The sequence below is a fragment of the Suricata suricatta genome, chromosome 13 (genome assembly GCF_006229205.1).
Source record: "Suricata suricatta isolate VVHF042 chromosome 13, meerkat_22Aug2017_6uvM2_HiC, whole genome shotgun sequence".
Classification (NCBI taxonomy): domain Eukaryota; kingdom Metazoa; phylum Chordata; class Mammalia; order Carnivora; family Herpestidae; genus Suricata; species Suricata suricatta.
In genome coordinates, this window is record NC_043712.1 from 48,371,390 (window position 1) to 48,395,114 (window position 23,725).

The 23,725-nt window shown below is 42.1% G+C and overlaps 1 protein-coding gene across 3 annotated transcripts in view; it reads left to right on the plus strand.

Moving 5' to 3' along the window:
• Positions 1–23,725, plus strand: part of SLC24A2 (solute carrier family 24 member 2) — a 250,173-nt gene that overhangs the window by 156,376 nt on the left and 70,072 nt on the right. For all 3 annotated transcript variants that reach the window (XM_029920831.1, XM_029920829.1, XM_029920830.1), the window contains exons 3-4: positions 1,055–1,093; positions 3,662–3,770. In XM_029920831.1, coding sequence (XP_029776691.1) covers positions 1,055–1,093; positions 3,662–3,770 — 148 coding nt within the window. The remainder of the gene's footprint in view (positions 1–1,054; positions 1,094–3,661; positions 3,771–23,725) is intronic.

A 23,725-nucleotide genomic window follows, 5' to 3' on the forward strand; every position in this document is an offset into this window, starting at 1 on the left:
CACCGTGTAGTTTTCTCTGCAGATGATTGATTGTTCATGAAGATGTAAATTAACAAAGACACTAACGGGAAGGACCAGAAACTAGACCAAGAGTAGAGTTCCGGATTGTTCATACTGAATGCACCCTCCATTGAGGTGTAGTGACAATGGCAGTGGTCTGAGCATGAAGAAGGTCACAGGGCACCTCTACAGGATGATGCCCTGGTTCTGCTGAAGGAGTGTCCGTATTAAATTGGCAAAGTAAAGCCATCCAGTTGGGTCATGTTAGAACTCCAATGTCCCTTTGTTGGAGTTGTGTTCTCTCCTAACGGATGACTAGGCCTTCAGGTACCCCTGCATTTTAGTCAACTTTTCTTGATGTGACAAATATTTCCATTTTTAGAATGGCAAAGTTGAAGTGGAGGAGGCAGAAAAGGTATATTATCTGAATTCTGTGTGTGGTGATCTTAGTCTTTAAACCAGTGACCCGACTTCTTTAGGCTTTATTTTATTTATCATATATGGGGTGGTGAATGTGGACTCCCTCCAAAATACTTGGAAGAACATTCTTCCTTGTGATCCCAACCCCCAACAATAACCACTAGCAAGCGTTTGGTATGATCCTTACAGAAGTTTTTTTGTTAGATATACTAAAGTATTGTTAATTTATTTTCCTTTATAACATGAGAGGACAAATTAGATTTTAAGTTTTTTTGCTTGACCAGTATATCTTAGATATCTTTGCATATCCATACTAGTGTACTTACCTCATTTATTTTGGTGACCACATGTATTCCACTGCATGGATGGGCCATAATTGATTGAACTGCCCTCAATTGCTGGGCATTTGGGTTGGCCATCCAACTCTGAGTGCTCAGGGGAATATACCATGTGCCTAATAAACCATTATATATTGGCTAGTAGTCTATACCTGTTTGGCCCCCTGCGTTGGTTCATTCCTTCCTGGAAGCAGAAAGAACCAATCTTTCCTTATAACTGATGCTTGTCATTAAATGTAAAACCTTGTATGACTCATCATGTATTTATTTTGTTTTTGCCTTTTTCTCTCATGCAGTCATCTACAGCCAGGGACAAGGATGAGCAGGCCCTACCGGTAGGAAATGGCAGCTCTGTCTGTACCTGTTTGTGTGTCTGTGGAGAGTGTGGGGCAGGGGAGGGGGGAAGAGGGTTTACGTGCTCAACAGACCACCCACCCCCTTGGGATATGTAAATGGTTTAATCTGCCCTATAATTAGTGTCAACTGTATTCTGATATTCACTGATGTTCAAATTATTTCTGGGACTAGGTTTCAAAACGATTGAGTTTTCTCTTTCATTTGGCATAAACTTTTCTAGGAGTTGAAAGAGCGAACTATTTCCCGATTACATCCCAAGGAATGTTGAGCTGGTGTTTGGGGATGGTTGTGGGATCGAATGCTTGATACCTGTTTTCTTTATGTATCTGCATGCACCTGAGTTTTGGTTATAAATTTCTTTTTGTTTCATCAAAAGAAATGCTGCATGAAACCTGTGTATTAAATATATACATAATACTCCAAAGAATTCTTTACATTCTTCTATAGATAGAATCCTTCACTAATGAAGATCTCCACAGCAAGGTTCTTCCAGTTTCCTAGAGTGAGCATAGTATCAGGGGTTATGACAAATTATTACAACAAACACATTTTCCAGTTCCCATACAATTAACACATCACATTCTGTAATGTGCAACATGGCAAGGAAATGACCTTCAGAGTTTTGTGTTCAGCCATCAAACAGTGATTACATTTCAACTCTATTCGATGCTCGTACTCTTGCCCCTAAAGTACTCTGAACCTTAATCATTTGAATCAAATACACAATGCATTTTAAAAAGTTACAGATTTTTAAGACTGAAAAAAGACTACTAAGAAAGATACATATGATCCCATCCTTCCTCCTGTCATGCTCAGAGCAAAGATTTATGAGCTTCGTTGAAAGCCCATAGGATAGACCAGCTCTGGTACTGGGCTAGAGATACAGACCCAGTCTCTTCCTTTGAGGAGCTCGTGACCTGGTTCACAGTTGAGATATCAGTAATCCCCTCTGATTCTTCTTCAATCAGAGTTTGAAATATGATTTCCAATAAAATATCAATTACAATAAAATCACACTAAGAAATCTCAGTTTCTCCATGTATCTCACCCTGGCACTTTCCCCATACTTCAAGTTACTGTGAGTTTCATGTTTGTCTCCCAACGTGTGGACCATAATTGTTAATAAGTATTCTACAAAATAATGGACATATGGACACTGTCAAAGACAACCAAGTTAACCAGAGTTCCTTAGTGTTACATTTAGCGGTCCAGTGTGTATCTTAAAATGCTAATGATGGGTTGGTCTAGGAGGTGGCACTTGCCAAATGTATTTGATTTTGAAGTCTCTTGCGTGACTCTTCTTGGAAAGCCCCCTTGTGGGTCTTGAGTGTGATGGAATATATTAGAAAACCCTCTAATGTAGATGATTGGAACACTTTGTAGGAAATCACGTTTGATTTTTACCTGGCTCCCCAAAAATTTTAGTGTCGTGATTTTGGATCAGAAATTCAAAAAGCAACGAATTCCCTCATACTACATTACCTCTCTCCCTCTAAAATCCAGCTGTCTGTACAGCTCAGCTGGGTCTGAAGCCTCTTTCCCTGTGAGAACTAGCACAGACTCAATCAAAGGAGGAGAAAGTGGTTCCTAGTCAGGATAAAAAATCCGTCACATCCAGACAGTTTAGGGTTTCTTTTTTTTAGATGATTTGCTTTTGAAGATGCCATGGAAAGAGTTTGTAAGTAGCTTCATCTCTGGAAAATTGTTCTTCCTCTCTTACCTGTCAGATTCATTTAATTAGCCAAAGGGTCGCAGTAGTTGTTTACACAAAAGGACCCCCCCCCTGGAAATCGGGGAATAAATTCTGTGGATTTATGATAAGAGCATCTTTCTCTTCAAATCTCACTGAATATACACTGTAGGCTGTGGTCCTCAGGGTAGAGATGAGGTATCCCAGGAAATACACAAGATATTCCTTTAGGGAGCAAGGAGAAAATATTAACAGCTCTTATCATTTACTTTCTATATTCTTCATAATTTCTGCTTTTGCAAATGTTTTATACTAGATATGCTCCTATTTTAGTATGTGTGGGTATAGACAGAAATGAGTACATAAAAGCATATAAAAATTTTTGTAGAGAGGGTGCACAGTCCAAACATTTTAGGGATCATCCTCTGGTTCAAATAACAACTTTTGAGAGAAGCAAACCTGAGATCCATGCTCTGATTTTCGTCTCTGTGACTTGGACACCTCATCTCAGTTCTCCGAGACTAATTTTCCTTCTCTGTCTACAGGCAGTAATGACTGCAGCTAGTTCACAGGGCTCATTTTGAGATTGAGATAAAGTAACAGAGGTGAAGCATGTAGCACACGGACTAGCATTTACTAAGCTCCCCTCCCCAACCCCCCAAAACACGGTAGCAACTGATTCATGTAGGACATGCGAGAGCCAGATTTGAAATGTACTTTGCAGCTCTTTCATACCATGGCATGTGATCGTGTGATAGAAAGGAATGCCCGTCAGACCAAGTAAGATCTTATCTGTAGTACACTTGCCCATAGTTTCCGAAAACTAACAGCGTCTTTGTCTGGTTTCTCTGCTCAGCCCAAGCCCCGTCTCCAGCGAGGGGGAAGTTCTGCCTCCCTCCACAACAGCCTCATGAGGAATAGCATCTTCCAGCTCATGATTCATACCCTGGACCCACTCGCTGAAGGTAAATGTCAGGCGTTAGTTTGAGAGTTCATTTGGGGGTCAAGAAGATGTGAAATGGCTTCGCTTCAGAAAACATGTTTATGCTTCATCACAAGCCTGCCAGTGCCCTCGCGTGGAGTAGCTTATCTGCTAGAGGACGCACGGGCCCCTTGGCATCCTTTGTCTGTAGTAGCTCCATTCACAATTGGAGCGTTTGGTACCAGGAGTAGGATCTGGGGTCTGTGTACTGATTCTCTTTTGATGCCTCCAGCATAAATAGTTTGTTGTAAGGAAGAGAACACAAAAAGGCTTCTCTCCTTCCCAGCTAGAGCAACAATTCTCTTTCATCATCCCTCCTAAGTTCCAAAATGAAGTTGTTTATGAGAATTGATTATACACTTTAAAAGAGAGAGAGAAGTGGACACCTGGGTGGCTCAGTTGGTTAAGCGTCCAACTTGGGCTCAGATTTGGGAGCTCAAGCCCCACATTGGGCTCTTTGCTGTCAGCACGGAGCCCACTTCAGACCTCTGGCCCCCTCTTTCTGCCCCTCCCCTGCCTGCTCACTCTCTTTCTCTCTCAAAAATAAAAATTTTTTTAAGTAAAGAGAGAGAGAAAGGAACTCCATGCTTAGTAGGGTCATGAATAGTTTGGGGAATGATGTTCACTGTAGAACATTTATATTGTCCTGATTCTTTGGCAGTTGGAGGGTGGTTGGTGAACCTCAAAGAGCCTTCTCAAAAGTAAATGCTTAGAAGTCACAGGGGACCTAAAAGGCCTGGATTATCTCCTAGGGTAATCATATGAACGATCACAAAGAATCCAATACTCTTTTCTTCCAAGTTGTACTCATTCACAATGAAGGCAGACCCACTGTTTCTTAACTTGCATAACCATCCTAAAAAAATTAAGTATCCAAGAGGTAGCTATCTTAAGTGCCAGAGGAATCACAGTTAGACGGCTAACAAGGGGTTCAGATGTAAACTAGTCTGTTCTTCCATCACCTTGGACCTTATAAATGGGCCTGATGTTACCTGGGGGCCAACAGGGATCATTGGAAGAATATGGCCTGGGACATGTGGGATGAGACTGTCAGATCATGTCACATAAATCAGAGCTCTCACTCAATATAAAGCTTTGCTGAATAATTTTAGGGGTACAGGTCATCAAGAGATTCCGATGAGGAAAAAATTGGGGGGACCTTAAGAATGGCTCCCTCGGTCTGTTCTTCCCTTACTAAACACACACCTCTCACCCAGAATAATAGGTGAGGGTCATGGGGTCACCTCTTACTATAGAGCATTTTGACTCTGAAACGTCTCCATTTCATTCCCACAGAGAGTTGTATAGTTGATACGATATTCTCCAAGGAGCCCTGCTTCATAGATCCTGAGTCCTATCGGCTAGAGGTCGTCTTTAGCGGGGGCACCCGGAATATCATTACTCTCTTTACCCAGAGGCCCACTAGACAAGGGAATTACATGTGGTCACTGACCCTCTCTTCATTCTCTTAGGTCCCCCTCACGCCTCCAACAGAAGGGAAGGAAGGGATGGCAGGCCAACTTGCTCCCAGCCATTACGCAGTTGTGTGACGTTGGACAAGTTGGAGTCTTTCTAGTACTTGGTTTCTTCATCTATAGTAATAGTTGCCTTTGTCTAGCACTTAACAGTTGACAGAGCATTTTCCCCTCAGTGAATTTATACTTTGTAATTACACTTCAGAGCTAACATTATTACTATAATTTCATAAAATCTCATACCACCAAAGGAGATCTCAGATTTACCTACTCTCTCTGCCAGCTCTGGACTCCAGACTATCCTCATCATTTTCCTGGATTCCTGCAGAGCCCTCCTAACTGGCTTTCCACTGCTCATTGCCTCTTCCTCTGTGTATTATTCACACAGCACCCCCCAAATAATCCTCTTAGAAAGTAAATTATGTCACTCCTGCTTATAACCTGCAGTGGCTTCCCATGGCTCTTGGAACAATTGTGAAATGCTTATCATGGTGTATACAATATGCCTCTTTCTCCAAACTCAGTTTGACTCCCTTTGCTTTAGCCACGGGGGCCTTTCTGTCTCCAGTCAGGTACTTCTTTCCTGCCTCAGGGTCTTTGTAAAGGCTGTTCCCCCCACCCCGAATACTTTTCTTTCTTCCACTCTCTTCCACTTTCCCTGTGCACTTTTCAGCAGGTTGTGTACATGATACTTCCTGACCATGCGGTCTAAGTCAGGGCCCCTGCTCCTCATCTCTCAGCACACCCTTTCATTCTTTCCTTATTGCTCACATTATAATTTGTGTGGCTGTTTACCGCTATCTCCCTGAGGAAGCAGTAAATTGCTAGAGAGCAGGAACTCTATTTAATTCACTAGCTTCCCCCCAAACTCTAGCGGACTACCTGGCACATAATAGCTACTAGAACCCAGATTAAACAAGGTGGCCGAAGTCAGGCTTTTGACCTGATAGTCACAAAATTTCACAGACTTCTAACTCCCCATGGGTTTAAGATGATATCTTGGTTATATTGAGTGACCCTCTTTTCCACCCCCGTCATCCTGAAGAAGGACCATATGAGAGAAGAAAAGAACCATTTTATCTGCCCCAACTTGATTATGAGCAGGCGACTGAGTATGTTTATTTTTTGGAAGGCAGGATTATGTAGTAATTAAGAGGACAGACTCCAGAGCCAAACTCTGTGGATGTAGATCCCAGCTCTGCATTTACTAGCTGTGTGACCTTGGACAAGTTACTAAATCCCTCTGTACCTCAATTTCCTCATTTGTAAAACCAGCATGTCTCCTTCATAAGGTTGTTGTGAGGATTAAAGGAGTGAATGCATAGAGCATTTACCCCATTGCCTAGTGGGTCATAAGAACCATATACAGGTTTTGAATTATTCTATTTCATTACTTTGAAAAATATTTCATCATGATTCTATTTAACTTAATATATTCAAAAGGCTTTGATTAAAGAATAAGTCTTCCTTATCAACCTCCCAGTTTTCTCCAGTCCTCAATTCTTCCCAGAGAAAACTACATGGCAACCAGTTTCTCAGGGCTCATTCCAGAGACATTCTATGCATATATGACCGTGTGTGTGTGTGTGTGTGTGTGTGTGTGTGTGTGTGTGTGTCCCTGTCCTTGCCCAGAGATCTCCACAATCCAAATTTCTCTGGTGTTTGTTTGGGAGAGTTCGGTTCTGGTGAGGCCTTACGTTGTTCTTCCTATTTGGTGGGGGAGTGATGCTTTGTTTCAGTGAGATAAGACAGAGTGAATCTGGGTTCGTCTCAGAGTCAGGCCATCAGTGATTTTCCGAAACACCTGACCCTTGTGGGGCCATGTGCAATTAAAGTGCTTGTTCCTGCTGTAGCAAGATGTGCCTTCTGAACCCGGTGCCTGCTTTCAAGGTGAAACCTCTCCCTGAAAGACGGGGAGCGCTCTAGCGGTATGAGTCTGCGAGAACGCTGAGAGCCGTGTAATCAGTTCTGGACTTGAGTGATTAGAAAATATGGAAAGCACTTCAATGCTTTAAAATTGCTCCATAGCACGCGGCCAAGAAAACAGATTGCTCTGGTATTTTTCCCCCAAAATTCACGATCATTTTCCATTCCAAGAACAGCCCAAAAAAGTTAACCCACTGCTCTCAGTAATAGCCATCTCTCTTTTAGTTTGCATCTAATCACTTGAATTCACATGTCCTCATGCCAAACTGTCACCTTTACCCAACGTAGCACATGTTGGCCCCATCATTGGTGGATGGCATAAACACTGCTGTAGCTTCCTGTTACGATAAAGGTCAGCTCAATGCTGCTCCTGGCGTCTGCCTAGATGGGCGCTGGCCTCACAGGATGTACAGTCAGTGTTCACAGAGGAAGTGTTCAACTTCATTTGGAAACCTTATCTAGGACCAGTGGCTTATGGATACACATTTCTCTTTGTCTCTTCCGTGCCACTCAAGTGTTTCCGTCTTCCACAATCCAGTGATTAAGCTGTTGCCGGCTGCCCTAGTTGGTGGATGGTTCAGCCTCTGAGCCGGAGTCAAAGATCCAGCAGTGTTTGCATTTCAGTATATAACAAAGCAGCCAAGAGGTGGCTTTAAAGCACCACCATATTGGTGCACCTGGTTGGCTCAGTCCATGAAGTCTCTGACTCTTGACTTTGGCCCAGGTCAGGAGCTTGGGGTTTGTGAGTTAGAGCCCCACATCAGGCTCCATGCTGACAGTGTGGAGCCTGCTTGGTATTCCCTCTTTCCCTCTCTCTTTGCCCCTTACCCACTCTTACTTTCTCTCTCTCTCTCTCTCTCTTTCTCTCTCTCTCTCTTTCTCTTTCTCTCTCTCTCTCTCCCTCTCTCTCTGTCACTCTTTCTCTCTCAAAACTCATAAATAAACTTAAAATAAAACTTAAAATAAATAAAAAATAAACTTAAAAAAAAAAAGCACCAGGTGCCTGGGTGGCTCAGTCAGTTAAGCCTCTGACAGAGCCTGCTTCAGATTCTCTCTCCCCCTCTCTCTGCCCCTCCCCTGATCATGCTTGCTCTCTTGCTCTCTCTTGCCCTCACTCTCTCTCATAAGTAAATAAATAAATACCACCACCATATTATCATTGCTCACGATTTCATGGATCAGGAATTTGGGCAGGGATCAGCAGGATGATTCTTCAGTTCCATGTGATATCAATGGAGGTCACTTTATGTTCAATAGTAGATGGACTGGTTAGAGAGTCCAAACAGGCCCAATTCACATGTCTGGCATCTTTGAAACTACAGTAGAAGGCTGGACTCAACTGGACACCACCCCCCGCCAACATTCCATGTTTTCTTAGAGCCTTTCCACATGGTTGGATGCAGTGGCTATGAGTTCCAAGAGCAAATCTTCCAAGAGGCCCAGACATAAGCTACAAGGATTCCAATGACCTAACCTGGGAAATTCCCAAATGCCACTTCTGCATTCTACCAGTCAAGCAGTCACAAAGGCCAGCCCAAACTCTAGAGGAGGAGGAGACTCTATTTCTCAATGGAAAGACATCAGTGAATATGAAACCATCTTTAATCTAATCCATTATTTCAGGGACACATATCTTTGATTGGTTCATGTGTTCACTGGTGTGCTTTGGACAGACCATACTGTGAGAAAGGGACCAAGTCATAGTCAGCCTACCTTGGATGAAGGTTTAGTCCAAACCAAAACTGAGCAGTGCCTTTCCAGGGCCACAAAATGAACAGGAAATTGCTCATGAAAGAAAGATATGCACTTATAGCATCTGTAAATAGTTGGAATAAGGAATGTGTTTCTTTTATAAGAAAACCCTAGAGAGCTAGCATTATCAGTCTTCAGGATTGCAACATGGCAGTCTGAATGGATCTTTCTAATAAACTCAGTGTCTCATATTGATTTTAATATTTTCTCTAAACAAGCCATTATATCATAAAGATATATATCTTTATGAACCTAAAATAAGGATGCTGGAGGTCACACTTTGGGATTGGATAGCTTCTACTATCAATTTGTCTAAGTAATAATACCACTAACTAATATTTGCCAAGTGTTTACTATGAGCCAGGCACTATGTTCAGTGCTCTGTATAAAACATCTCATTTAATCCTTGCACTAGCCCTCCTCCATCATTCAGAGAAGGCTAACAGGCTGTGGCTTGCCTCACCAAATAATATAGGCAGTAAATGCCAGACCCACAGTTTGAACCTGCATCTACCTGACTCCAACTCTGTGTTTCCAAGTTGCTTCTTCTTCTTCTTCTTGTGTTTCTCTGCTGCCTGTGTAATCTCACGCCCAACTCAGTGTTCTCTGTTCTGGTGTAGACTCCAGTGTAAATCGTGGGAGCTCTGACCTATCCCCAAACCAATTATATATTCAGTTTAGAAGATGTGAATTTCCCATACAGATGCCTTTGCAGCAAGGCCTGTCTTAGCCTTGGGCCCTCCCATCACATCCCCCACACCTTAAGTTGCAGCCGCTCTTGTGAGCCCTCAATGCCCCTTGCTGTCATTCCTCAGCTGCTCAGTTACTGTTGACTTCCCCATCCAGGATGACCTGGCTACTATTCAACATAGGAAAAGGTATCCCATAGCCAACTCTGCAACTCCAGGAGAGCCTAGTGACTGGGTGATGGAATGGAGACACTGATGTGGGGACCAGGCATGTGGAAGGCTGTTAGAGTTTGGCCATGTAGCAACAAAGTCAGCATGTGGTCCAAGGATGAGACTGCATGGGTTCAAATCTTGGCTCACTCTCTTGCTTGGAGACCTTGCTCAAGTTTCTCAACCTCACTGGGCCTCAGTTTCTCAACTTTTAAAATGGGATGATAGCACCACCAGATATCCAGAGTCCATTTACAGTTGGTATTGCTCTACCTTTTAGGGCCTTGATTTCTTCACCTCTGAAAGGGAATGATAATAGTTCTACCATCAGAGCTTTATGGTGAGCATTCAATACAATAATACCCCAAAATCATTCAATTAGTGCTCACTGGATGTTGGCAATGATTTTGCAGTTAAAATTGTGTTCTGTGTCATGTAATAGAATCCAATTGCAGTGTCTTAATTTAAGAGGCTTCTTTTTTTTTAATTTTTTTCATGTTTAATTTTTGAAGAAGAAAGAGAAAAAGTATGTTAGTGGCAGAGGGGCAGAGAGAAATGGAGACAGAGAATCCAAAACGGGCTCCGGGCTCTGAGTTGTCAGCACAGAGCCCGACATCGGGCTCAAACCCACGAACCATGAGATCATGACCTGAGCTGAAGTCAGATGCTTAACTGACTGAGCCACCCAGTTACCCCTAAGAGGCTTCTTTAATACTTTATTTTTTAGAGAAATTTTAGGTTTACAACATAATTGAGAGGAAGGTACAGAGAGTTCTCTACACCACTTCCCCCCACTCATGAATAGCCTCTTCACCTTGGGGTTCACTCTTGGTATTGTCCATTCTGTGGGTTAGGCAAATGTGTAATGACACATATCCATCATGATACTATCAGAGTATTTTATTGTCCTGAAAATCCTCTGTGCTTTACCTGTACGTGCTTCTCATGTGCACACACATACACACACTCATGCACCCCTGGCCACCATTGATCCTTATATTTCCCCCATAGTTTTGCCTTTTCTAGAATGTCATAGAGATGAAATCATGCAGTAGAACTAGCCTTTTCTGATTGGCATTAATAGTTTTTTAGGGTTTTATTTTTCTGATTTAACCAGAAGCCCAACAGCAAGCAGTCCAAGGCTGGCCACACGGTTCCCCTCTACCATGAGGAATACCGTGTCCTTCTGTCTTTTCATTCTTCCATCCAGAGCGTGTTTCTCCCATCTTCATTGCAAGGCAGCTGCTCCCCTCCAGCCCCTCAGCCCCCAGCATCCCAGTATTCTGGGAAGTGCAGCTGTCTTTTTTTAATCAGAAAAACCATAGTGTTCCCAGAAGCAGACTTCCACTTACACCATACAGGTCAGAATGGAGCTGTGTGACTACCCCAGCTTATGAAGGAACCAGAATGGGGCACTCCAGCCTCCCCAAACATGGAACTCCATGTAGATCCCAGTGAAAGTCAGATGTGTACCCCTTTTTCTTCCTGTCCTTAGTAACCTTAAATCCTGTCTGCTCACTTCCTGATTTACAGAGAACAGATGGGACATTTCCCTTCTCTGTTTTAAAGGGCTCTCTGTTGGCCCACAAGTCCAACTTTTAAACAGTGGCCCTGGATCCTTCTCCAGAAAAGGCACACCCCAAACTTGTCATCTAAGAATCCTGGTCACCCCAAAGCATAAATGAGAGATACCCAACCTCTGCTCAAGACCATCTCACCAATGGTAAAAGCCCTAGTCCTTCCAGTAGCCCTAAGACCCCCTGAGCCCTGCCTTTGTCCTCTCTTCCCTTCCTCTGTGCCCTTCTCTGCCCTCCTCTCCCCTTCTCCCCTTCTCTCCTCCTCTTTCTCAGCCCTCCTCTCCTTCCTCACTTCTCTGGCTGCCCACCAGCTTCTTCACACAAACTCCAAGCACACTCCCACCTCAGGACTTTTGCACATGTTCTTTCTTCCCCCAGATATCCAAATGGCTTCTCTCCTCCCTTCTTTCAAATCAGCCTTCAGACATCACCTGATGAGAGATGCCTTACTCAGTTAGCCTTTGAACAATTGCAAAATCAAAACAATGGTAATGAAGCAGAGTTTTACATCATCCTCGACCTGGTCTATTATTTCTCTGTGACACTCGTCACCATGAATGTATCAGTTTGTTGTTTGCTGCCTGTCTCTCCTTAATACAGCTGGCAGGGCAGGACATGGGGCACCCAACACATATGGACCCCAATACGTACTTTGTTGAGTGCATTAAGTGAGTGCCTTTATAAATTATCTGCTGGAGAGCTCTCTCTCTCTCTGGACTTGTACATTGTCTTGGTTCATGCCCTGCCAAAGGGCTCTTTCTGATTGGGACCAGCAAAGTCCTAGTCCGTTGATGGTCATCTCTGCAAGAATGAATAGCAGTCATTTCTGCTATTGACCACCATTGTATCCCCAGCCTTTTGCATGGCACTTATATGAAGTAGATGCTCAGTAAATATTTGCTGAATGAATGACTAAATCCCCCTCTGGAGGCATTGCTGTGATGGGAGATGTTTGCTGTCTGCCTCTCACCTTCTTGGTGAGTTTTCCTGTCTATTTCTACTTTTCTTAACAAACATTGGTTCTTCTATTTCATTTCCTTTTCTTCCTTTGGTTATCCCTTTGGTTCTTTTACTTGTTGCATTCCATGGGCCTGATTTTATATAGTTAAAGAATTACCATCACTACAGAGTTCTAAAAAAGCTTACTGTTTTAGCCTTCCACTCATTTTACAAAAGCAAATACCTATAAAATAGCATCTTCCACATCCTCTTGTGTTAAATTGTATTTGTGAAGGAAATTGCAAACAAAGTTCCTCATTCAGTCTCTGTGGATTCTGGGATTATCTTCTACAATTCCACTAATTTCTCCTTCCTTGTGGAATTTTAAATTTTTATTTACATTTTTTCATGGTAAAAACAATTTTGTTAATAAGAGCAAAATCTAACAGACAAGTGCACCTGCTACCTGAGAAACACAAAAGTAAGACTAATACTTGCCTAATGAGCTATAATTGAACTGGAGGATTATTTAACTATAGGGCTTGAGGCAGTTTAGGAAAGCAGGTCCCCCTGCCTAGTATGGGATTCTCCTGAGGCTGTTTTTCATGACAAAATCTTCAGAATCGCATGATGAGATGTCTGAAAATGACACTGTGCTCATACTTCACTTATCTGGTGTTAGAAAGACAGGCAGATTTTTCCCTTTGCAAATTCACTTCACGTTAACAGAGCCCATCTCTGCTGCTGTGACTTTCCATTCACATTACCTTCATTCAAACTGGTTAGGGGAGCATCCTGGAAGCCTTTCTGCTGGCTTCCTGAAGGACAGTTTTGCCCCCCCCATCTCCCCTCCAGTCATTATTGGGACATCCCCGTGTTCATCCCAGGCTTTATCGGTCCCACTCAGGCAGTGGGTGGTGAGCAAGTAGCCTCAGTGACCTGAATTCCAGGACATCTCACTTGTAAAAGCCTCACAAATTAGTAGCAAATATCTGGTGTTTTCACCATCTTCCCCATGGGTTTTCAAACTTAAAAAAAACAAACAGCAGAACCCTTTGTTCAAAAGAATTCCTGCAGGGAGGAATAAAAAAATTTTTAAACTGGTAGAACTATGAAGAGTTCCCTCATGTCAAATCCTTTACAAGGTGCCTGATTCAATAGCTTTCCTCCAAATCAGTGATGATAAAGACACCACTTACAAATGCAACAAAGCCATTGAGTACCAAGAATTAACCCAAAGGAAATGTTTAAGAACTTTATAGCAAAACCCTGAAGAACCCAGAAGATCTCAAGCAGTGTTCATATATTATAAAGTTATCTATTCTCCCCCAATTAAACTCTAAATGCAACTCCCCAAAACTGAAATCCCAAAAAGATATTTCATGTGACTTTATCAGCTCGATCTGTAAATTTATGTAGTATATGGAAGAGCAAAGGCCCTTTTCACAAAGCATGAAAAGGGAAAATATGCCCCCATCAGAGATCAAAATGCAGCTTTGGGATGTTCTGGTTGAAGTGTTCGGCAGGAAGAAGGAGAAGCTGAACCAGAGACAGCTGAGGTGTCCCCAGAGGGGCTCCTGAGAAATAGGAGTCAGAGGTGAGCACCACTGTCCTATGGAATCTGTTCGTCGCTCTGAGGCGGAGCACTCTGGAGGGTACAGAGGGCCTTCCTAGAGCACCTGCATCATTTATTTGAAGGAACAAGGTCTTCTGTCCCAAAGCCGCGAAAGCACACATTTGTGGAGGCAACATCACACTATGACAAGTGCAGATGAATAAACCATGCTGAGCACAGTGGTGGGAGAAGTAAACCGTGAACGTGGGTGATCGCCGCTTGCTGGAGCTTGAGGAAGGTCATCTCAGGGCATGAACCTGAAGGCAGAGCCAGCAGGAGAGTTTGCCTACAGAAAGTGAGTTTGCATGTGGTTCTCAAAGGAGGCGAGGAGCACCGGCAGGCAGGGGAGAAGGCAGGAATTCAAGGCATTGGAACCAGTGGACTCAGGGAGATCCAAAACTAGGATTGGTGACCCAACGAGAATGGACCTAACCTGCTCCTTTGAGATGAGCAGGCACGTGTGTGGCTCTTTGACCCTTGAATTAACTTTCTAGCAGTCTTGCCTTTAAAGGGGTGCTAGGGGTGTGTGTGTGTGTGTCCCTGTATGTGTTGGTGTACATGTGTTGGTGCGTGCGTGACTCAAGTGTAGGACAGGAAGGGTCTTACAGATGGTGAAGAGGGAAAACAAGAGTGTAGAATTCCTCAAGTGCATATGCTGTGCCACACACCTGACAGTCATCTAGTAATTCCCTGAACAGTGGCTATGGGAATTTTTGAGGAAACTGAGGTACAGAGAGTGACATTACTTGCTCAGAGTCACTTAGCTTCTGAGTTTGGCCTCAGAGCCTGAATGTTTTCCATGCACCCAGGACTCCCGTCTATAGCGACACATACCCATCTTCTGCACACATAGCCATACATCTATTTTGTAAAATCATTCCAATTCTTCAACATATACATTGAGTGTTAACTTGAAACTGACACTAAGATTTAAAACATTCACTTGCTTGCTGGCTTTTCTTTTTTTCTCACCAAACAGCAGAACTTGTTATTTCCCTAGCTTCTATTTTTAAAAACAGCTTCAATATGAGTTTTCATAAGTTGTCATTTGATCCCAGAAGAAAGTCATTTTCATGCCTATTTCATTCAAATTGTGGGGAAGTTGGCCCTGAAAGGCAGTATTATAACCTTTCCCTTTGTTCCAAGCCATGGATCAGTTTAAATTAGCCAAGAAACCTGTTCACATGCAGCCTCAGCTGGTAAGTGAGTAGACAACAGGAGTGAAAAATCTTCACTGGAGAAGAAGAAAATCCAATCTACCAACTGTGTTTTTAATAAGATGACACTAGTTTAAATACCTGGGTAGAGGAAACAAACTATTAATGCCTCTCACAGAGCAAATGCAGGGGCAAGTCAAATAGCTCCTATGTTTGGGGAATAGTAAAGTATTACTCTTGGATTTGAATGGCAAAGATGATTGAAATTGAATCTCTCTTTGGGCTGTACACATTGTGAATAAGTTTCATTTAGGGCATAAAAAGAATGTGAATGGTCTTATTGAAATCAATGATTTTGAGTATGGACAGGGGTTTTCTCACTTTCTCTGTCTCTCTGTCTCTCTGTCTCTGTCTCTGTCTCTGTCTCTCTCTCTCTCTCTCTCTCTCTCTTTCTCTTTCAAGAAGGTTTGCTTTGAAGTAAAGGCAACAAAGGAATGTGGCCAAAAACCTGATTTACCACTTGAGTTTAAACAGAGCACAAAGAAGGAAAAAACAGAGAAGCATCCATAATCTTACAGCTTTATCTTTGTTCTCTTTAACGTGTCACATGCTCTAAAGATGCAGTTAGAACTCCTTCAGAGGAAGGACTCAGAGTTCCAGAGATAGCAAGGAGCTGTCACAGGCTTGATGATGTGGCGACCAAAAGATGGGAGCAACCACTGAAAATGTACTTTGATTTTACCAGTGACTCTGCCCATTCAAAATGTGTATCAATACATAAATATCATCAGTGATAAGAGAGTGTTCTCTTGCCAATGAAACACTAAAAGACACCTCTGCTTGTTGAATAAATAGCAGGGCCTTGCTTAATGGTGAGCAGGTTGGATGACTTGCATTCAATTAGGAGTCCATTTGCTGTGATCGTGGCCAAAACTCTTCCCACTTTGACTCTTAAAACTGGGATGTGCACTGTGGATGCACTGACCTCTGGATATTGATCATATTGTAAACACAAATCCTAAAGTTACTGTCAGAATCTGTTTTCCTCTGATCTTACAATATCACATCTCCTCGTCACCTCAGTCATTAAAAAGAATTCCCTCACCCACACCAAACCATCCTTTATAGGTGGTCTAGGAGCTTGAATGAGACTATGATACATATGCACACACACTCGCATACACACATTCACACACATCCATAGTCAAGCAAGATTGTTGTTTATATAAAGCTTATGGGTCTACATCAGGTTGATTTCTTCTTTGTGTGTGGATTCATTCATTCATTCATTCATTCATTTACAAACACACTCCTCTTGCAAGCTGATGCAAATGGTTACTCCATTGGGAAACTATTTTTTTACAAGCCCCCACTATAGATAAGTCTCTTGGAGAACATTGGCTGGTGCTTGTCCCCAACGAGTTAACTTCCTGAAAACCAGATTAAATGTTGTTGCTGAATCTGAGCCTCAGAAATGTGGTTGTGGTAACCTACGTGGCTCCTTCTGGGGTGGTGATTTCTCTCCTTGACTTCCCAGGGCAGCAGCACGTAATCCCAAATAACTAAGACCAAGTGCAGCTTTGCTTCAACACTGTGACCTTTAGGCTAGAACAACTATCATTGCCAGGAGTTAAAAATCACAGTGAGTCTGTTTCCTTCCAAAAAACTATTTGTGATGGAAATTCTCTGCTATTTCTGAAAAACACTTCCCCCCAGTTAACCACCTTCCTTTCCATGTGTGATGCAATATGTCATGCAGAGTTTCCTTGCTAGAAAAACTTACTCTTTTCTAGACCTCAGAAGCATAGCCTCATGAGATTAGACAATGAAGAGCCGACCCTTGATGCTTGAAGGTAGCCTCATACAAGATGCTGATTTATATGGGCTCTCTCCCCTGCTGGGTGCGTTCACGGTGACCACTTCCCATCAGACTCATAGGAAGAGGAACAGAGTGTATTCATTAGACCCATTGTGAAGCCAGACACTGGTTCAGATCCCAGCTCTGACACTAACTTGCTGCATGACTTTGGGCATATTATTGAACTTCTCTCTAACTTGGCTTCCTCGTTTATAAAACAGGGAAGATAATCATATCTATCTCTTAGGGCTAGAAAGTATACTCACTACAGTGCTATTCATAGAGCATGCAGAATATTGCCTGACACATTTCAGTTCTGTGCAGATATTTGTCAAATAAATTGCTTTCAGCTGTTCTTTTTTTTCCTTGCAATCATCATATTTTCAGGTACTTTTCAGTAATTCAGTAGTAACTTATTGAATTACTTTTTCTACATTTTTCCTTCAAAAATGCCTATTTATGTGCGAATTTTTTATTTTTTAATGTTCATTTATTTTTGAGAGAGAGAAAGAGAGAGAGCATGAGTGGGGGAGGGACAGAGAGAGGGACACACAAAATCTGAAGCAGGCTCCAGGCTGAGCTGTTGGCACAGGGCCCAATGTGGGGCTCAAACTCATGAACCGCGAGATCATGACCTCAGTCAAAGTCAGACACTTAAGTGACTGAGCCACCCAGGCACCCCTACCATATACCAATTGTTTAGACCCCATGATACCTACTTAAAACATAACATGGGAACTGATCTTTTTGGTAGTCTGACCTTCAGTGGAGCAAAAGTTATCCTGAAACCGTATAGTTATAGTCTCTGTGTTTACCAAGTTCTCCTGTCCTTTGTACAACAAGAAGGAAGTCATGTGACATAGTACATAACTCATTTCCTTCCAAAAAGTCCTGATTTCATCCTGGGGTCCATGGCTTTCAGATGTTCAGCAGACTAAAAATAAAATTCCTCTTTCTAAAGTATTGATACGAATCTGGAAAACCAATTACTGTACTAAGTTTTTAATCCTACAGAAACATCATTAGGCCACCATTTATATACATGGGGATAAGAAGGTCCTTGCCTCCTCTGACGTCACCAGATCTGTGGTTCACTGGCCATCGTTTGCTATTTAATCTAAGGCAGATGATGAACTATTTATGAAACATGTCTTGATCTTCTGCCCTATATTTACATCTGGACTTAAAACTCACTTGTATAGTCCCACTTTACACAATATGGCATTTAAGTAAGAGTAGTGGTAAATGGATTTACACGTAAATGACATTTAGAGGATTGCATGAATCTTCTTTCCACTTTAAATCTGATGCTTTGATGCTTTGAATTCTTCATAATTTGGGATGATTGTTTCTATTGTGGTAAAGATCAGGGCAATCAGCAAAATGACATCCTGGACAATACTAAAGAGTAAAATAGTTAACTATAAGAATAGTTTTTGCTTTGGGGGCACCTAGGTGGCTCAGTTGGCTGAGCAACCAACTCTTGATTTCAACTCAGGTCATGATCCCAGGGTCATGGGATTGAGCCTTGCCTTGGGCTCCGCACTGTATGTGGCACCTAAGATTCTCTCCCTCCTTCTGCCTGTCTTCCCCACTCATGCTCTTTCTCTCTCTAAAAGAAAAATGTTTTTAATTTTTAAAAAAAAGAATAGTTTTAATTTACTCCCACATTAGTGGCATTAATTTCCTGTGTCTCACAGTCTTTTATCCCTCTTTTTCAATCTTTTCTCACATTCTGTTAACTTCTTAAGGCTTCTCCCCTACTCTTGCCCTTTTCTCCCCTTAGATGGCTGGAGTTTTCTCTTTTATTTTGTTTTTTCATTTTATTGGTTTTCCTGTCTTCCCCTCGGATGCTTTTCTTGTGTACTTTCTGATATTGTTTGATGCTCAGTACATCATAGGGTAGAAACTCAGCTTGCTGACCCAGTGGTTGGATATAATTTAGCACTGATTCTCTCTGTCTGGCAAAAACCACTGAATCCAGCCAGGATGCAAGATGAGAACCAGGAGAACATCCAAGTTGTTCTCTAGCCAGCATGCAGTGCCCATTCTCTGCACCAGTGGTTTTTTCCATCTCCATTTCCAAGATAGCACCGCCATTTTGTCTTCTGTGTGCTGAAGACTCTACTGATGATGCTCGCACATAATGTAAATTCTCCTGCTTTACAGAGGCAGTGAAATGGATTCCAAGAGTTAAGGGCATGTACATTCTCTCCCTGCAGAGATACTGAAAACAAAATAGCTGAAACTGCAGGGTTAGAACACTAAAATGGAAGGAACCATAGGTGTCAGTACTGAAGGTAACTAGGCTGAAGAAGATTAACAGTGCACTATTAAATAAAGATTGAATTCAGTGCAGCAGCATTTGAACCCCTAGAGAGTGCCAGGAACTCTGCTGGGTGCTAACATTAACAAAATGAGTAAGATGATTCTTTGCCCTACCCGGCAGAAAGCAAATAAGTTAAGGTACATTTGATGAGCACACAACAAAAGTATGTACTTGGAACAGACACACAGGAGGGCGTGACTCTCACTAGGGATAGGGGGCGTTCAGGGATGCTGCCTACAGGAGGGAACCTCAGAACTGGGTTCTAAAGGATTGAATAAACTAGGAAATCTAACAAAAGTCCAACACAAAAAGTGGAGGATGTCAAACTGTTGTATTTTGGGTTTGTGTTTTCAAAGCATTACCCTGGAAAGTGTGAAAGACAGGTGAGAGGTGCTGGGAGTAGACAGTAGGAGGTGAGAAAGATTAGGAATTGAAAGTTCAAATAAGACTATGGCAAGAGCCCAGACTAAGGCAGGGGCAGTGGGAATGGAGTAGAAAAGACAGAATTGAGGAAATTTAGGGACAGAACTGATAGGGCTTTCTGACTGGTTGGGTTGTGGGTGTGGTTTATGATATAGAAGCTTCAGTACCATGTGGCCCTTCCTCCCCTTCCCCCTCCCCCCGAATCTTGGTCACATGTAATATAACCAAGCTCCTATGTCTATGAAAGAAAAAGGCCTGTCTATATACACCACCTTATAAGTCCTTTAAAAAAAAAAAAGAATACAGGAAAAGGGAATGGAGTATTTTGCCACTTAAAAGACTGAGATATGTGTCCATATCCTGGACCCCAAATTTGATAAGACTCAATCAAAAAGTACATTTTGCTTGATTTTGTAAACATAAATTTTCAATTTCCAGAGATGCATAAATGTGCCCGAGATGTTAAAATATGTCATTAGTGAAACTGTTAGCTTCCTAACCCTTTATCCAAACACACAAAAATTTATTGAAAACATGTTTTGGAAACTTGCTATTAGTAGGGCTCAGACAGATTTTCTGAAATAAGACATAAATTCCAAATTTTATATGGATGGCACCTGATATTCTGTGCTCTTTGGTATTCAAACTATAGTTTTTCACTACCTTTGACAATATAAATTTGTCTTTGGAAAGTCCAGCTGAAAAAGAAGAGAAATTATCTAAGATTTAGCCAAAACTCTGGATAGATGCTCACAGGGGTGATTATAATGGAACTGGAATAATGACTGTTTGTTGAATACTTAACTGTGTACCAGACACTGTGCTGAGCATTTTATATAAATTAACTCATTTAATTTTCACATCAACCCTCTGAGATAGGAACTTCTATTATAACATTTTATAGATAAGGACACTGAAAGTTAGGGTAGTGAAATAATTTGCCTAAGAACACAGAGAATTAATTGATAGAGCCATATTCAAATCCAGATTTGTTGGCCCCCAGAACTCACTCTGCTAACCACTGAACAATACCTGTTTCCTAAACAGTTGAAGTCCCTTTTGGGCTTTCCTTTTGAAAATCAAAACTTAACCATCTTTATATTATCTCTTTCTCTGAGCTGTACATTCCTTAAATAATGCCAGCAGGGTCCATGTGCTTGATGTCAGATTATACAAACGAATATGACAGGGGCGCTTGGGTGACTCAGTCTGCTAAGCTTCCATCTCTGGATTTTGGCTCAGATCATAATCTCACGGTCATGAGATCGAGCCCCTTGTTGGGCTCCATGCTGAGTGTGGAGCCTGCCTAAGATTCTGTCTCTCCGTCTTCCTCAGCCCCTCCCCAATTCAAACATGTGTGCCCTGTCTCTAAAAACAGGAGAAAATAATGCAACATTTATAGGCTTCCTTTGGCATGATATAATGGGTCATTATTTTTGTCATTCTTTTCCTTTAATCTGTTTCTTCTCCAGTATGAGCCTGTGAAAGGATTTTAGAACAAGTTTCTAATGGTAGGTCATCATTTATTGTGACTTATTATGTTAGCCTGAATATACATCACTCACTGGGCTTTGGCACAAAGAATGATGGCTCCCAATTATGGAACACTTCCCCTGTTCCAGACATCAAGTAAAGTATCTTACAACAACACAATAGGGAGTTCTAAAATTAGCACTCTGATGAGGAAACTAAGGCTCTGAAAGGCTGAGTATGTTACTACAAAGTCACTTATCTAATAAGAATTGAAGTCTGGGGGCACCTGGATGGCTCAGTCAGTTGAGCACCCGACTCTTAATTTCGGCTCAGGTCATGATCCCAGGGTCGTGGGATGAAACCCCATGCTCACTATGGAGCCTGCTTGGCATTCTCTCTCTCTCCCTCCCTTTCTCCCTCTCTCCCTCTCTTTCTCTCCCTCCCTCTCTCTCTCTACCACTCTCCCTTGCTCACACTCTTTCTCTCTTTCTCAAAAAAAAAAGTCTATATTAGAACCCACATCTGTTGACTCCAAAACTTATGCTACAAGACCTCCATGTTCTGCATGATGATGAGATGGTGTCTTGATATCAGGTTCTCTCTGATTTTGTAAAGATCAGAAGAATGCTATCTATTTGAAGGAAAACCAATAGATACTTTGTTTTTTTTTAAGTAGACTCCACACCTAACATGGAGCCCAACACAGGGCTTGAACTCAAAACCCTGAGATCAAGACCTGAACCGAGATCAAGAGTCAGATGCTTAACGGACTGAGCCACCCAGGCACCCCTGATATTTTAAAGCAATCATAATACCTACCATATGTTTAATGAATATTATGTGCCAATGATATGTTAAGTACCTGTAATCCTCACCCCAACCCTACAAGACAACTACTATTGTTCCCGTTTTATATAAGTGAAGGAACTGACTATCAGAGAGGTTAAATAATGTGCCCGAGGCCTCAGGGCTAGTACATGGCAGACCTAGTTGTCAAGTCAAGTCTGTAAAGCTCCAGACTATAAATGATATAGCTGTTATGCTATATTATCACTTGCTTTTCTCCATCCCTTTGGGGGGAAAGGCATTCTAACAAAGTACCAGCATTTAAAATTATGTTAAGGTTGTCATTGAGATTTTTAATTACTTGATTAAAAGAATACTCATAGAAGCTCAGGAAATCTTTTTTTAACCACACCATTTGGGGTTGATTCTCTTGCCTGGGTTGCTCACTGTTTTTCTGTAAAAATCCATTCCAGAAACCTGATTGCTCTATCCTGTGCTCTCACCTTCCCCCAACCCACCTCAAAAGGAAAGTAACAGAACAGCACATCCAGGTGCCATTTTTCTTGTGTGATCACCCAGAGCATGTAAATTACAGTGAAATATGGCCCAAGTCAGCTTCTCACAGGACAGAAATCAGTAACCATTGATATTGCTAAGCAACACCACAGAGGAGCAAGGCTGCAAATTAGGTGACAAATTTATAAGAAGTCAGAGTATCTGGGGACTCACGTGGGCATTTCATTATGAACCATCTGGATGATCCATGGTGATGACCTCACATTACTGTTCACTGTTCAAGGATGATAATTCCCATGTAATTACACGGCACCTCCCTCTGTGGTCCTTACTTACCTCTCAGAACCCTCCGCTGCATTTTTCTAACCCAGATGGTTCCCTGCAAGATAATTGGGAACAGTTACAACTCATGGGCTACTTCCATTCCTTCCCCAAATAAGATTTCAAACAAAACAAAACAAAATCACTCTGTTGGCTTGTGTGAGGTCAGAACATGCATCAAGGAGGAAATTTTCACAAATCATAGTGGCTCTGTGGCCCTGACATGAGATCCATCTTGGTGGTCCCAGAAGAGCCTGAGGTAATGAGGTTCAATGCGTTCCTAAGCTACAGATGAGCAGACTGTGGTATCTACACCAGGTAACATCTGTAAGCTTCTAGAGAGACAGGGAAGTGAGCCCAAGTCCTTGACCCTCTGGGGAAGTGTTACGTAAGCAAGGACCTCTCCCAGTTCAAAGAGCCTAGTTGGTCTCATTTATTCCTTCATTCATCCAACTAATATTTATAAGAAAGTTAGAGCAACCTTATATTAAACCAAAGATCACAAATCAATGAGCCTAATATGACCCAAGGTGGTGTTCTTTAATTTGGAATTTGTTACCAACATTTAAAAATCAGGAGTTTTCACATTAAAATCCAGATATCTGGCTTCCCTTGAATAATCAGAAGATCTGTCCCCACTGTACCTACGTTTCCTCATGGAGCTGGAGGTATGTGGCCACTGCCCATTTTTAGGCATGCACTGTCCAGTTGTCCATAACTGTACCACTCCCTGTCATTGTCTCCAGCCCACTTTGCTCACCTAAATACCTGGCCTCTATGGCTCATGCTTTTTCAGAATGCCTCCTGTGCTCCAGACACCAGGCCAGATGCTAGGGACCATCCTGACTCCCAATGTAACATCAGTATTTCCTGGAAGCCGGTGCCTCAGAAC